The sequence below is a fragment of the Thalia democratica genome, chromosome 7 (assembly GCF_965202585.1).
Source record: "Thalia democratica chromosome 7, ktThaDemo2.hap1.1, whole genome shotgun sequence".
In the NCBI taxonomy this organism is placed as follows: Eukaryota; Metazoa; Chordata; class Thaliacea; order Salpida; family Salpidae; genus Thalia; species Thalia democratica.
The window spans coordinates 58,774,722-58,790,109 of NC_139171.1; the positions used below are offsets into that span (position 1 = coordinate 58,774,722).

The window sequence follows — 15,388 nt, forward strand, 5'->3', positions numbered from 1 at the left end:
CCAGGTTTTTCTCAAATTCAAGATTTTTTCTTTTTTTTTTTGCTTTAATTTTCAAATTCCAGGTTTTTCCAGGTAAAGTTGCAACCCTAAATATTTTTTAAGTTCAGAATGACTTAGGACATCTCAGGCTAGTAAATAACTTAAAAAAAAAAGACTCATGCCAGTTTTTTTTTTTAATTAGGACAATTTTAAGAAGTTTTGAAAATCTTTCCAGGTTCTTTTTCTAGATCTTGAATGAGATTTAGCTGTTCCAGATTTAATATTTTAACAATTTATAAACAATTATGTTCAATAACTTAATTTGTTTAGTTTTGAAAATTTTATCTTATATTTTTTCATTTACTCAACACAATTTTAAAGATTTCTTTAAACTCATAATGACTCAGGACATTCAAGATCAATGGGGATAGTTTTTTTTACTCAAAGAGTGGCAACCACGATTATAGGAAAATTTATTTCTAAAAACAGCTAAGGTAAAATAAAATAATTTCAGATTATTACATTCATATATATTGAAAGAGTTTTTTCAAGTCAACTGAAGAGAGCTAAGTATAGGTTTTATAACAGTTATTAACGTATTTTAGAAAGTTTAAAAACTTATAAAATCTTGATAATATCATATTTAATAAAAATATCACAGTTACTGTATATGCATTTAAACCTTGTTGTTTTCAACAAAGCAAAATTTGTACAAACTTTTTATTTAAGCTCTAGATAAAATAATTTTACTTTCAACTTTTTTTTTATAAATCAGCATGAAACTTAGTAGCTATTTTACACAAATTAATGAACGTATCATTATACAAGGTCATAAAAGTGTACAACTATTTTCCACTAAAATCAATATTGGCCCTATTTTGAAAGCTTTAAATATAAACTTTAAGATACTTTCACATAACAGATAACTTTCTAATAAATTATGAAATATATTAAGTTTTGTAAAAAGTTATTGACATATTCAGAGGAAAATTTTTTTGACTGATTTATTTTCTTGAAATTATAAAGAAACTAAAAAAACTTTTCTCCTACATTTTGTAACTAGTGTACCTAAATTTTCAAAAATGTCCTTAAAAAATTATAACAATTAGTTGGAAAAAAATATTGTTAAGAAATATTTAATTTTCATGATTAAAAATGGAAAAAACCAATTTATTTTGTTTTGTGTAAAAAATTGGAGTTTTTTAGTTCAGAACTTTAGAACTAATGCTGTGAAACAATTAAAATTTTAAATAGATTAGAAAAATAAGGTTCAAAAAAATTGCTTAAAGTTTCAGAAAGAGAAATATTTTTAGTCAAACAGTTTTTATTTCAGTTTCTTTAGTTTGCACATCCATAAAATATTTTCAAAAAGAAAATAAAAAAAAATTAATAATTTGACTTTTTAAAATAAAGTCAAAATTTTATAACTTTTAGTTTAACAAACAATGTTCATATATCATTTTTCTGCTAAATAAACATTAAGTTCTAAAACTTTAAAAAATAACAATTTGAATTTTGTATAGTTATCAATTTTCAAGTCTATAAGTTTCAATTGTCAATATACCTTCATTTTTAACTACCCACAAAAAAAAACAAGAAAACAGCTATATTGATGAAAAACCCCTGGTGGGAAATCATTTGTTTTTCACTGACAATATAAAACTTAAACAAAAATACATAAAATTTAAAATTTTTATAAATACACTTTTCAAAAACACCATTTATAAAGTTTAAAAATTAAAAACCAAAAAAATAATGAGAAAAGGACATACTAATAAAATGACAATTTTAGGGAGAAAAACTAATTTTAGTCAAAAAAAGCCTATTTTAAGAAAAATATTAATACCAGCTTGAGCTTACCAACATAAAAAATCCTAAGTCTGCCTGAAATTTATTTTAATTTCAAACTAAACTAAATTATAAACAGTGGTCTAAGTGTGTAGCAATTCCGATATCATGCAATTATGGTATATTGAAAAATGGTAGCTATGTCAAATTTTTTTATAATGTTTTACTTGATAAAGGGTTGCCAAGTTTTTTGGAGGTATTCCTTTCAGGTTTTTGAAAGAATAAGTTTTTGGGTCTATTTTTATTATAAAGTTAAGTTTAAGGTAAAAAACTGACTTTAATATTATAGGAATATTGGAAAGATACTGTAAAGCTACTTCAAGTGTATTTTAAAATGAAAAATTTAACAATAACAAAAAAAAGTCTATGATAGATTTCTGTGCTATATCAAAGTTTTATTACCTTTCATATAAAAATTGATTAAAATTCCAAGCTTTTTAGTGAGTTTTCTTCAAAATTTTAGATTTTTTGGGTTTTTTAGCCTAAACTGTCAAATTTCAGTTTTTTTCAGAATTCCAAGTTTTTTTACAACTCTGATAACAACATTCATAAGACACTGTAAAAATACTTTAAATGTGCTTTTTAATAATTTCTTAACAATTGACAACATTTTTTATCTATGTAACAGATTATTTTTGTCCAACAAAATATTAATTACTTTTCATGTAAAAACTGTTTAAAATTCCAGGTTTTTCAAGAATTTTTAGTGATTTTTGTTCAAAATTTCTCAAATCCAGTTTTTTTTGCCTAAATTTTAGGGTTCCAAGCTTTTTAAATAAACTGTTGATATGTATTGAAAAGATGACAAATGAACAGCATCAGTACTTTTACATAAACATGTACTTACAGCATTGATTTTGGATTAAATTTGATGGTAATGATCACATAGTTGAAATGCAAAATTACTTTGTTGAAATGTTGATGAGGGAGTTAATGTTGCCAATTTTTTCAAGTTTTTCATTGAAATTTCATGTTGAGAGTGATATATAATGATGACCCACTAGGGGTTTCTTTATTGAAAAAAAGCTGCTTTCTTATTTTTTTATTGATAGTTTAAAATTTAAGTAAATTTAAAACTGATGTAAATAAATTATTGACTTGAAATATGATAACTGTAAACCATTCCATATGTATATTTTTAACATTTTCAACAGAACTTAATGTCTTTTAAGCAGAAAGTATGATATATGTACATTGTTTATATATATAAAAAAATTTAATTTAAAAATTACTAAAACTTACTGAGAAGCATAAAACAACTTGAAACTTTTTTATTAGTTACCTGCAAGCTTTTTGGTTGCATTTAGTTATTTATTATACAACCATCAAAAACATTCTCAATTATTTTTTGAATCATTAGTTAAAGTTTATAGCCAAGATTAAACTTATCCAGTTCAAAAATTCAATTTTTATATATAACTTTTAAATATTATATTATTCAACTAATATTATTAAATTGGAAATCTTTACTTAGGTAATTTTAATGAAGTTTCCCCATCTTGCAATCAAAATCACGGATACCTACTTAGGTAAAAAACCTAAAATGGGCGACAGAGAAAAAAGAAAAGTGCAAAATGTCTACACAAAATTCCAGTAATTTCTTGTGTAGTTTTGGTTTCTACCATATTAGTAAAGGCCAAAAAAACTTTTATATGAAGAAAAAAAAAACTTTGTTAAAGCTGATTAAAAAGTATACTTTTTTAAGTTATTTTTCTATTTTATTAACTTTTCTAACTTTTTTCAAATAAACCATATTTTTTTTATTAAAAATAGTCAATTAAAACTTTTTTCTTAAAATAGCTTTTTTAAAATTACGTTTTTAACGAAAATCAAAGGAATTTATAAAATTTTGCATTATAAAAATCTTATGAAGTCCAATAAGAAAAAAGCTTTGTGTATTTTATTATATTAAAAAGTTTAATAGTTGGAAAATATAACAATACGACTACTAATATAAAAAATGATGTTTAAAATAGAAACATTGTTTATCAAAAAAGTTTATAAGTTTACATAAAAAATAAAACAAAACTCTGTATTATTGTTACAAAATATCATCGAAAAAAGATCTTTAAAGTCTTTAAGATTTCTGTCTTCAAAATAAAAACAGTTAACAGAATTATGTAGATTGAAAAGTAGATTAAAAATAGGTTTTATTTTATCTAAAGCTGCTGTACTAACTTTTAGTTTAGAATTTACTTACATAACTACCATTGTGGCTATGAGCGACTAGCAAAAATTACTCGAACATTATATTTTTAATTAGAACTTACAAATTTTTATATAGTAATCAAAGTTTTTTTTTTTCTGGAAGTCCTAAAATAAAGAATAGAATTATAAATTTCATACTAGTTTGAGAAACGATTTGACTTTTTACTTGAAGTTGAGATGGTTGTAGCTAAAAAATATAGTTAAGTTGTCGTTAATTTTAAAAAACTAAAGCAAAAACAATAAAAATTAAATATTAGAGTAAAATATAATTACTCAAACACCAGTAAAAGACTCTTTTATGAATTGTTTTTCATTTTGTTTAAAGGAGATGAAACTTAGTCTAAATATCAATTACCAAGTTATAAACTAGTCATTTGAATGACTAAGTAACTTTCTTTATACACAATTAGTTTAATATATTCAAACGAGTATTTTCTAAACAACAGAAAAGGTTTTTTATCTTATTGTTTATGCAATAGTTTGTTAGGTAGGTTAGATTCAGGAACACTTTTGTCATAAAGTTAGCACATGGTATAATATCAAGTATACCTTTTGATTAGCTTTACTTTTAACAACTAGTGATGTAGTTCTTTATATCATTTTTCGATACATCTTAAGTCTTTATATTTTTGGTAATAATACTTGATATTTGCCCTTGTTGTTTTCATAAAAGTAAAAAGTGTAAATTATTAATATCAATTGTTAATTAAGTTCTTTAAATACTTAAAAACTTCTTTTTTAAAGTTTTTAGTGCTTTTTAGCTTTAAGTAGTGAATTTTCATGATTTATCTCTTTAATCTTTGTAAAAGTTTTTTTAATTTTGACTAAATAGCTGTAGCTAAAATTAAATTTTAAATAAAACTATGTTACTTAGCTTTTACTAACTTTTATACTTGATATAAAAGCTGTTTTGATTGAAAAAAAAAACTGAAGAATAGATTAAAAGATCATAAACGTTTTACCAATTTAAAGTAATTTCGAGATTTACTCTTTTTTCAGCGAACTTCAAGTACTTCAAGTTTCCAAAAATTAAATAAAAGTTAATGTTAATTTTTCTATCTAATATTTTAAATGTACATAGAAAATAGACGTTAAGTTTTGCATTAAAAAATTTTACACACATCTAAAATATTAGATAGAAAAATTAAGATGAAGTTTTGACATATAATCTTCTGAAACTGTTTACTTTCATATTTTCTTCTTTTTGTCGATGAAAATAAAATAACGAGCGTGAACTTAGCTTGAGAGCGTTTTTTAGGAACTTTATAAAAAGTCCAAACTTAAGACCCAATTATTTTCCTTATCTTAATAGCTACTTAATTTTTTTTTGTTCTAGAGAACGGTCATTTGTCTTTAATTCAAAAAAAAATCCATTGAATTGGGGTTTGACTTTTTGAGTGGGGCCCATTTAAAAATTTTGTGTTTTTTTCTATTTTTTTTATACAACCTTTTCTCAAATACTTTTTTTTTTTGATTTTTTTAAACATACTTATTAAAATGAGTTTAATGATGTTGTAAATTTTTTTTTTAATATTTAAATGTACTAAAGAATAAAATGAACAGGTAATTACTTTATACCTGCTTGATAAAAACTGCCCAAAAATAAATAGTATTACAGGCCGTAGAATACACTTTTAAGCAAACTGGTTTTTAGCCAATTTAATCAAGGTTATACATCTTTTAATAATTTTTCGATAAACTTTTCTTCAATCGTATTTCTCAGTTATGCTGAAAACTAAAAATAGTATATATGTAACTGAATTGTAAAATACAGTAACCAATATCGAAGTAAACAAATAATTGTGTTTCTTTAAACCTTTTATGAACTTACGTTTTTTTTTGTTTCAAAAGTGTTATTAAAAACTAAAAATTTATGTAGAGAATTTTTTTTCAATAGTTTATTTGTTAACAAAACAAATACAGTCAAGTTTATTTTAACGTTATCTATTTTATTATTTAATAACAAATTAATAAACAGAGCCAAGTATGTAATGGAAGTTATTTATATAAACATAACCATCTAGTGTGCACAACTTATTTATTTGGTTATAAACTGTGACTATCAAAAATTCAGAAAAAATGTGACAGGTAAAAATATTGATTTTACTGTTTAATTTTAGAAATGCAGCTGAATAATTGTTGTAACTTGAAAAAAAACATTTTTCTTTTCCGAAAACTTAAAGCTACAAGTTGAAATGGATAAAAAAATGTTTTCAAGTTTATGTAAGCTGTTTCACATTTAAAAGCTATGCTTTCACAAATACTTTTAAATGCGCCTTTTATTTGACCATCAGTAAAAATCAGCATGTGTATAGCTTTAATTCTTGTGTAAAATGAAACTAGTTTTCAAGCAGTTCTAAACTTTTTTTTAGCTAGTCTATCTGAATTAGACGCATTGCGATTTAGAAACTACAGAGTTTTCAATCTGTAAATATATAAAATGGTAACTATGCTCAGTAGTGCTTAAAACTTATTGATCCATATCAAGTTTTTTTAAAAAGTTTCTTAGTAATTCAAATAGTTTAATTTTTGATAATACATGGCTCAAAGACTTTTTTAAACAAGTACGACCGCGAAATATTCTTTTCGGTAAGGTAACAAGAAAAGGTCCTACCCCTATTACTAGTAGTAAAAAAATTAGAGATGCTATGAAATAAGTGATCTTTAAGTATTTTATCCTTATAAATAAAACATTTTTGTTAAAAAAAGTTAAACTTTCAAACATTTTATTTGTTAAAACTTGGACAATAGTATACTTATAGAAATAATTAAGAGTTCAAAATTGCATGAATAAAAAAGTCATATCGACCAAAGAAAGACTAACTAAATCATTAGCATGTCCTAGCTAGATCCTTGTGCAAGTTTTTAATTGTAACAAACATTTAGAGATAGTTACAAAAACAAAGTTTCAGTGTAAAGAATAAAAAACAAGTAGTAGTTTTATTTTTCATGATCAATACTTTTTTTATATTTTTATTCTAATGCATTGCTTATATTTAAAAAATTTACATTGATAATGCTATAAATTTTACAAATAAAAAATGGTTTCAGTTAAATATTCAGAGATTTTGAGCACCGACACAAATTATACTTCAAAAAACATAATATAAATGTTATCAAAAAAAAATATATATATGTATGTTAACATAGTATATTATCAATTTTATTTGATTAATGAGGGATAAACTATGTTAAAAAGTAACAAAAATAAAAACTCAGTTTTAAAATAAAAAATAATTTATTTACAAAAAAAAAAAGAGCAACAAAACAGAAAAACGAGTTTATATATTTAATAATTTTGAATATATCACAGTGTCATCTAAATTATAGAATTTATTGCAAGCAAACTGTATTTGATTTTAATTAAGTTGAAAGTTTTATTTGGTAAAATGGAATCATAAAGCATTAAACGAACAAACTTAAGACCAAAAATATTTACAACTCGATACTTTTTCTTCTGTGACGTCACACTACAGCTTGTTACTTCTTCAGCTGTGACGCCACACTACAGCTTGTTGCTTTTCAATTGTGACGTAACATCGGCGAACAGCTTGTCCCACCCCCAAACCTGGTCCTCCTCTTCGGACAGGTGGGGGTTGAGGTTGTTCACCAGGCACTTCATGTCTATGACGTCATCGATCGTTCGGAATGACGCAACGTTCATCAGGTCCACGTCTAATTCGCTGAAAAAAAAAATTAATAAGATTTTTCTAAATAAGCAAGATTGTTTTGAGGCAATAAAATCAATCTGTTTTTATGAGAAAATTGAATAAAAAAATTTAAATTGAGTTTATTATACTTTTTTTTATCACTAAAAGTTGATCAAGCTTTAGTACGTAGATTAAAAGCAACAAAAGGAACAAGAAAAACATAGTAAAAATAGTCAAGTCTGAAATTTATGTTAAAAATTCAAAATCTAAATACCAAAAGACCCTAAACAAAGACATAAAAAACCTACTCTGCAAAAAAATGGTAATAGTTTTTTGAGATAAACCATCAAACTTGTACTATATGAATGCAAACAAATACAAGAAGCTAATGAAAAATAGCATAACAAGCGAATATTCAATCGACAATGAAGATACAATTAATGCTAACAACAACGAGGCAGCCCAGATCATAAATAGAAAATTAAGCTTAAAGAACAAAAGAGTTCCAAAATATGAAATCAACGAAGCATTCCTTTCTATCAAAGACCACAAAGCGAATTTTCCACATGATATCAGCTGTAGAACAATTAATTCATCTAAAACTCACTTAAGTAAATTATCCAGAACCATTCTACAAAAATACATCAAAATCATAAGAAACAAACCCATGCTTTGACAATGGAAAAATTCTGACGAAGTGATAGATTGGTTCGAAAAAATCAACAACAAGAATCGCAAATGCTTCGTGAACTTTGACATAAAGAACCTTTTACCCGACCATCAAAAGAAAACTTCTAATAGATGCCATTAACTTTTCCAACTCTTATTCAAAGTTCACAGACTTTGAAATAGATACAATTATGCACACATGCAAATCAGTCATGTTCTATGATAATACTATTTTGAAAAAAACCAATAGCAATGACAACTTCGACGTACCTAAGAACTCATTTCACGGCACTGAAGTATGTGATCTTGTAGGTTTATACCTATTATACCATTTGTCCACGATAATTAATACCGAGTCAATTGGACTCTATAGAGATGATGGACTTGCCATTATCAAACAAACAAGTAAGAGTAATATTTCCAAAATTAAAAACAAAATAACAAGAAAGTTATCAGACATAGCAGAAACTGTGCAACTGCAAAAACAGAAAGCAATGTCCGGTAATGATCAAATGTAAATCAGAGCAAGTAATCTACAAAGCAATTGTCTCATCTGAGAAAAATGTCATTACATTGGATCCACCCGAAGACCTTTCAAGAATAGATTTACGAACATAGAGCATTATTTCCGAAACCTAACAAGAACAAACCCACCAACTGCACACAACTCGCCAATTACATACGGAAATTGTATAAAAAAGACGAAAAATACACAATTGAATGGAAAATACTAAGACAGACCAACAGCAGATTCAAACCAAACTTTATGTGCTCACCTAGAAAGACTGTATATAGCAAATCCTAACCAAAAAAAAATCTTTAATAAGAAAAATGAACTAGTCACGCAATGCCCTCATTACCCTAAGGAATATTTTTAGTTTTTAGTTTATTTTAAATCGCATTAACTTAGTTTATTTATTTATGTTATTCTATTTAATTTAATTGTTCCAATATGATATTTGTATTGTGTATATATTTTTGTCTTAAAGTTACAACATTTTCGTAAAAATAACATTTCTGTTTCCATAAAATCCCCATAAATCTCAATATTTACATTTTTTCAAAGCTTAATATGCAAAAAGTATAGTTAATAGATTATTAAAATTGAACTTACCTATATTTCATTTTAAATTAATTTAACTTTTGTAAACAACATATTAATTATAACTCATATTTTAAACTTAATTTTAATTATACTATTATGTGTACTTTTATTTGATAATTCATCGCTCTGTATACTTTTATTTTTCAGCTTTTTTAGCGTCCAATGAAGTGCTCTGCAGGGAAACGGTGTAACGCAATAAAAGTTAGACAATAAGTATATATGAAATTCAAAATAGCAAAAAACCTAAAAAATACTACTAGAACTGTAATACACACAGATTAGTGTCAATTGATTTTATTTCAAACCGATAAGTGGCGATGTCCTTGTTGAACTTCTGACTTGGGTTGGCCACTTGTTGGATCATATTTTCCTCCTGAAGATCTTCCAGGTCCGGAATGATTTCCATAACTTCCGTCTCCTCCTCATCATCGTTCTGTATCAACCGAGAGTCTACTTCCTGAATAAATATAAAACATTTACTACAAGTATATGTCTTCGATAAGGTGCTAAATATCAAAAATGAGTTCTGTATCAATCTCAAGTCTATGTAAAAAATTATTGAACTGTTATAAAAACATTTACTTCCAAAGAAACTATGAAAAATTTCGAAAAATGTTCTTTATCAATTTCGATTCTATTTCCTGTATGAATAAACATTGCATAAAATAAGTTTCATGTAGAAAATTATATAATAAACATTGTTAGTTTGTTCTAAAGTATCAATTTCAAGTTTATTTATTTTTGGGAAAAAAGTATTAGAAATATTAAATACTACAAGTTGCAAAAGAAGTTATGTATCAATCTTGAGTCTATCTTCTTTTGAACGAAGTAGAGTTTATTTTTCAAATAGAATTTTTTTTTCAATATTTGTATGGTAAGTGATTCAGTGTCAGTGATGATAACTATTAAAAAAAAATTACTACAAATTAATTGTATCAATATTGAATCTATTTCTTGTGGAAATAGAATATAAAATCTGTATTCTTGCAAATTATAATAAAACAATTGAAAAGTCCTGGATCAATCTCTAGTCTATTTTCTGTAAAAATTATTGAACTTTTTAAAAACATTTAAGTAAAAAAAAAATATTTTTAAAGAAGTTCTGAATCAATCTTGAATCTACTTTCTGTGAAAAACGTTAACTTAAATAAAAAAACTTGTTCTGGATTAATTGTAAGCCTTTGTAAGTATTTAAAAATAATTCAAAAATATTTGGCAGCTATTGATTAAAATTAAATAAATCAACAAATATGTTCTGTATCGTCTTGAATCAGATTATTTGATACAATATACAAACAACTTTTTATAAACTAAAATATTTGCTGTAAAAATTTCTGTATATATTTTTATGGTAAGAAGCATTAGTCTTAATTAAGAGGAAATCTATACCAATCCTGGTCTATTACTTCAAAATAAAGTTAATGAAAATAGCTTTTCAAATGGAACAAAATATGAAGGGATTACTATTCCTAAGTTTTAAGATTTAAAATAAAGTTAATTTAAAATGTTTTTTCAAATGATACAACATATAACGAACTCTGAAACAAACAGTTGAAACATTATGAATTCAACTTTTTTTATAGATAACTTATACAAGTTTTTTTCTACTTTATTCTGTATTATCAAATTTGAGTCTAGTTATGCAAAAACTAGTAGCAAATGATAAATTATTGCAAGTATTAACAATCAAGTTTAAATTGCAGTGATTATACAAAATAAAAAAATTAAAAGAAAAAGTGTAAGTTTTGTATCAACTAGAACTAAATTTGTAGCTATGGTATAAGTACAAATAAACTGTAAAACTACATAACTCAAAAATATATTCTTGAGATGATTCTAGTAAAGCAAGCTTAATTATTAAAATTGTATACAGTCTACTCTTAGGCTGTGTTCGAATTACAAACTCAAAAGATAGATTACTTTATTTAGAACTTTCTTATAAATAAAATAAAATTCTTGCCGTCTATTTTCAAAAATAACATAATTATATTAAGATAAAAAAGATAGTAAAAGACTACCAGTTATAATATAACTATTCAATTCTTGAAGTAACATAAACTTTAAGTTGGACAGTTTTAAGAAATATGTATATATATTTGAAAAAATTAAAACCAAAATTTCTAGAAACAATTAAACTTGAAACCCTTAAGACTTTTTGAAATTTTATTGCATAATATAAACAAATAATTTACTTCTTTTTGATTTTTAGCATCATCTGAAGTTCCCCACCCCATTTGTCTGTTTCTTGGTTTTTGATTAGCTGGTTTATTCTTACCATCATTGTTATTATTTTCATTCAAATCTAAATTCGAAATCTGCTTTTCAACTTTGCTCTTGTCTGTTTATAAATTTATCAATGTAATTTTAGTATAATAGAATTAGTTTAAACTTAAAATAATTTTTGGTAGAAGAACATGCTAGGGAAATAGGGGGATAATTACCTTTTCACAAATTTTTTTTTTGATATAAAGCTAGTTAAAGTCGAAGAGTACAAATGGTTCCTTGTGGAAAGAAAAAACTAAAGCAGCAAATAAATAGAAATCATTAAAAATATATCTTTTCTTATCGTTATTAAGATAAATACCTAAAATTTTCAGAAAATGTTGCAATATTTAGAAAAACCTGTCGTTTAATAAAAATAAATACTTTTTTTATATTCATTATAACTTTATTTTTAATTCAAAAACTAAATCTAAGACAGATTTTTCTAAATATTTCATTTAATTCAAGGTATTTAAATAAAAAAACGTATCATAAGACTGACTTTTTTTATTTACAAACTAGTTTTCTTATCCCATAAAGATTCTACTGTACTCTCTGACTTTGACTAACCAAATCCAATTTTAAAGTTTTTAATTTATAAAAAGCAACTTGTAGCTTATCTAAAACTCAACAAAATAAAAGCAGGTGTGAAAAAACTATTTACCATCCTATGACCTTAATACTTTTTGTATGATTACAACTATTCATAGAAATTCAGGAAAAACAAACAAAATAAATAGGAATTATGATAACAGTATAAACTTTAAAAAATTCCTCTTGTTTTTGGTCACTATAAATTTAAAACTAAATTATTATTAAAAACTGTTTATATGTGTTTAAATTGGTTCTGCATGGGAAAAAAAGCAAAATACTTTTTATTTTTGGTAAAATTAAAAAATATCCAGAGAAACTCAGAAAAGTAAATGTTATTACATATTAAAAAACATTTTTAACAATATTAAATAGGTTACCTATTAAAAATACTTAATATACTTATTTGATGCAAAACAAAAAACAAATAACTTAACAGTTCTCATGCTTTGTAGCAAATCAAAATTCACAAAATATAAAACTTTGAAATCTTTGTAAAGTGTTATCTTAAACTTTATTATTACTGTTTTTTAAACTAACTTTTTCCTGCCCTTCTACCTTTGGAAGGTTTTGATCTTGAAAGTTCCATGTTAAAATCATCATCCATTTTAAGAGTTTTATTATTAAAACTGTTTCTGTGAAATTTTATATTTAGATAAACTTACATTATCAATTTTTTATTTAGTTACAACTTTTAAATTGCTAAAAATAAAGTTACATACAAAAGTTATTTTGTAAATTTTAATAATATTAAGTTGAGCTAAAAAGCTCAACTTTTTGTTCTAAAAATTCATTTTATACCGTGTGGGTAAATATAACAGCAATAAAACAAGACCAATTATTCTAAAACTAAGAACTTAATCTACTTCATATAATTTACTTATTTACTTGAAATGTTAAAACATTCCACATGGAAGAGAAATTAACCTACACATTAATGTTGATTGTATAAAATCAGAAATAGATATTTTCAGAAGATTAAGAGCTGAACTGAAGAAAAAAAACAAGCAGAAGCTGAAATTTGAACATTAGGTTCATGATTAAAAAAACAGAACAGTTGAAAACACTGGGCAGGCCTTTTGGTTCAAAATCCCAGGATCTCGGGGTCTAGTAAGTCAAGTTTCTTAAATTCTAACATACAGCTTTTTAACATAAAAAATAAACAAACAGTTAGAGCAAAAATAAATGTAGCTTTTATTTTAGTGGTTGTACTAAAACTTCAAGCACAGTTAGTTGTAATAGTGTAAACTCTAGTAAATATTATTTTAAAAGTTTTATATACAAATAAAAGGTCTATTTTAAATAAGAATTAAAAGATAATTTAATAATATTTAAATAACAAAATTGTACTAAGTTAATTAAGATAAATTTTTCAATGTAGCTCAGGGGTCCATAGCCTTTTACATGGGCTAATTTTCCTAAAAAAGGTTGCTCGGGGCCGCAGTGTATAGAAAATACCTTTCAAAGGTTATTTTAGAATATTTATAGTATATATATGGTTTAAAAAAATCTAAACTAAAAAGAAGAAATTGTCTGGTGCCCATAATAGACTATGGTTTCCATGCTTTATATTAGCAAGGGTGGTCACATTTTTAAAGCAAAAATTTGTTTGTAAAAAATAACAAATAGATCATATTTAGCTTTTAAGTTTTGTTATTCAGGGTTGCAAAATGTTTTTTTAAAAAACATTTTAAGGCCTTCTGAGTTTCTTCTAGGTTTTTGAGAGTGCAGGTTTTTTTGTTTGTTTTTAGTGTAAAACTAAATTTAATGTAAAAAATTGTGTTAAATAGGATAAAAAATTGAAAAAATACTGTATTTCTACTTTAAATGTGTTTTATAGTAAGTAAATTTGTAAATTATAGAAAAAAATATCTTTTATATGTTAGATATTTTGTATCTAATTTTAATCTCATAACTTTTCATGTAACAATTGTTTTTTGATTATTTCTGTTCGAAATTCCTGTTTTCTTTTTTTATACAAACTTTGGACTTTAATACCTATTTTTAAGCATTGTATTTCTGTAGTATATGTTTTAACTTACCACAATGCGTTTTTTTTTTTGATAAAAGTTTTCTCTACTCAACATGTGTTACTCTTTTTGAAAGTAAGAAAAATGTGAACGCTCACAACTATGGTCAACGGATTGGTGTGGAAAAAATTGAAAAGTTTAGAAAAATATAAAACTAGTGTGCACTGTTTTTAAGCCCATTTCTGCAAATATTGACTATGGAAACCACAGTCTACCATGGAAACCACACCTTCTCCTTCCTTAGATTTTAATTTTTAAGATCATGTACATTCACATTTTTCTTATTGCGTTATTAAAAATTATGATTATTGAGAGCACCTGTCTAAGAGTATAGACTCATATATCATAGAAAGTGCATGCAAATTTATTAAAATTAATGTAATTTTTTTCTTTTAATTTAAAAGTATTTATTTAATTAAACAATAAATGTTTATCTGTATTAATTTTTTTTAGCTTTAAGTATGTTAATGTTTTCAAATTACTATTAGTTAAAGTTCATAAAGTATTGTACATCTAAGTTAATTAAAACTTAATTTGTTAGTTTGTTTAAATGTTTTAATTGTCTTATTTCAAAGCTTTTAATCAAATCTTTTTTAATTTTAAACGCATAGCTGTTAATTGTTATTGTATTTACTTGTATAAAATGCTCTCAATAATTATAATTTCTAATAACAGAAAGTGATTTAAAATGTATATAATATTATATTTTATATTATATAATATATGTTTTATTTGCACATTTAGGGTCATTATGACGTCATAATAAATCAAAAGCAGTTAATATGTCTATAAACACATGTTAAAAAGTATAAGCTTTCATTTAAAACATAAATTAAAAGTCTAGGACATGTATAAGTGATTTTATTACTGTTAAAGTCAAAAAATCAAAAAGTATGTGATTTTTGGGGTAAAATTAGTTTTTTGGGCAGCAAACTTTTTTTTTTTACATTCTTTTAAGTTTTTTTAGATTTTTCTTAATGAAGCAAAAACAAATTCAAATCTATGTACTCATAACTCCAGAAAACATCACCCAAGTACTCCCTACC

At 24.4% G+C, this 15,388-nt stretch overlaps 1 protein-coding gene across 1 annotated transcript; it reads right to left on the bottom strand.

The window, feature by feature from the left end:
- Window positions 1–7,323: 7,323 nt before the first annotated feature.
- Window positions 7,324–12,940, bottom strand: LOC145840925 (intraflagellar transport protein 43 homolog). The gene is made up of 4 exons (XM_082948281.1): window positions 12,853–12,940; window positions 11,652–11,797; window positions 9,765–9,916; window positions 7,324–7,718 (listed from the first exon to the last, which is right to left on the bottom strand). The coding sequence occupies exons 1-4, from the start codon at window positions 12,917–12,919 to the stop codon at window positions 7,541–7,543; spliced, it is 543 nt and encodes a 180-aa protein (XP_082804407.1). The 5' UTR covers window positions 12,920–12,940; the 3' UTR covers window positions 7,324–7,540.
- Window positions 12,941–15,388: the final 2,448 nt, after the last annotated feature.

What these genes read in the sequence shown, in the direction of transcription:
- LOC145840925 (XM_082948281.1), bottom strand. Translation starts at nt 12,919, where the DNA reads ATGGATGATGATTTTAACATGGAACTTTCAAGATCAAAACCTTCCAAA. An exon ending in AGGTAGAAGGGCAGGAAAAA is followed by an intron (nt 11,798 to 12,852) that starts GTTAGTTTAAAA and finishes ATTTATAAACAG; the next exon opens with ACAAGAGCAAAGTTGAAAAG. An exon ending in AAGGACATCGCCACTTATCG is followed by an intron (nt 7,719 to 9,764) that starts GTTTGAAATAAA and finishes TTTTTTTTTCAG; the next exon opens with CGAATTAGACGTGGACCTGA.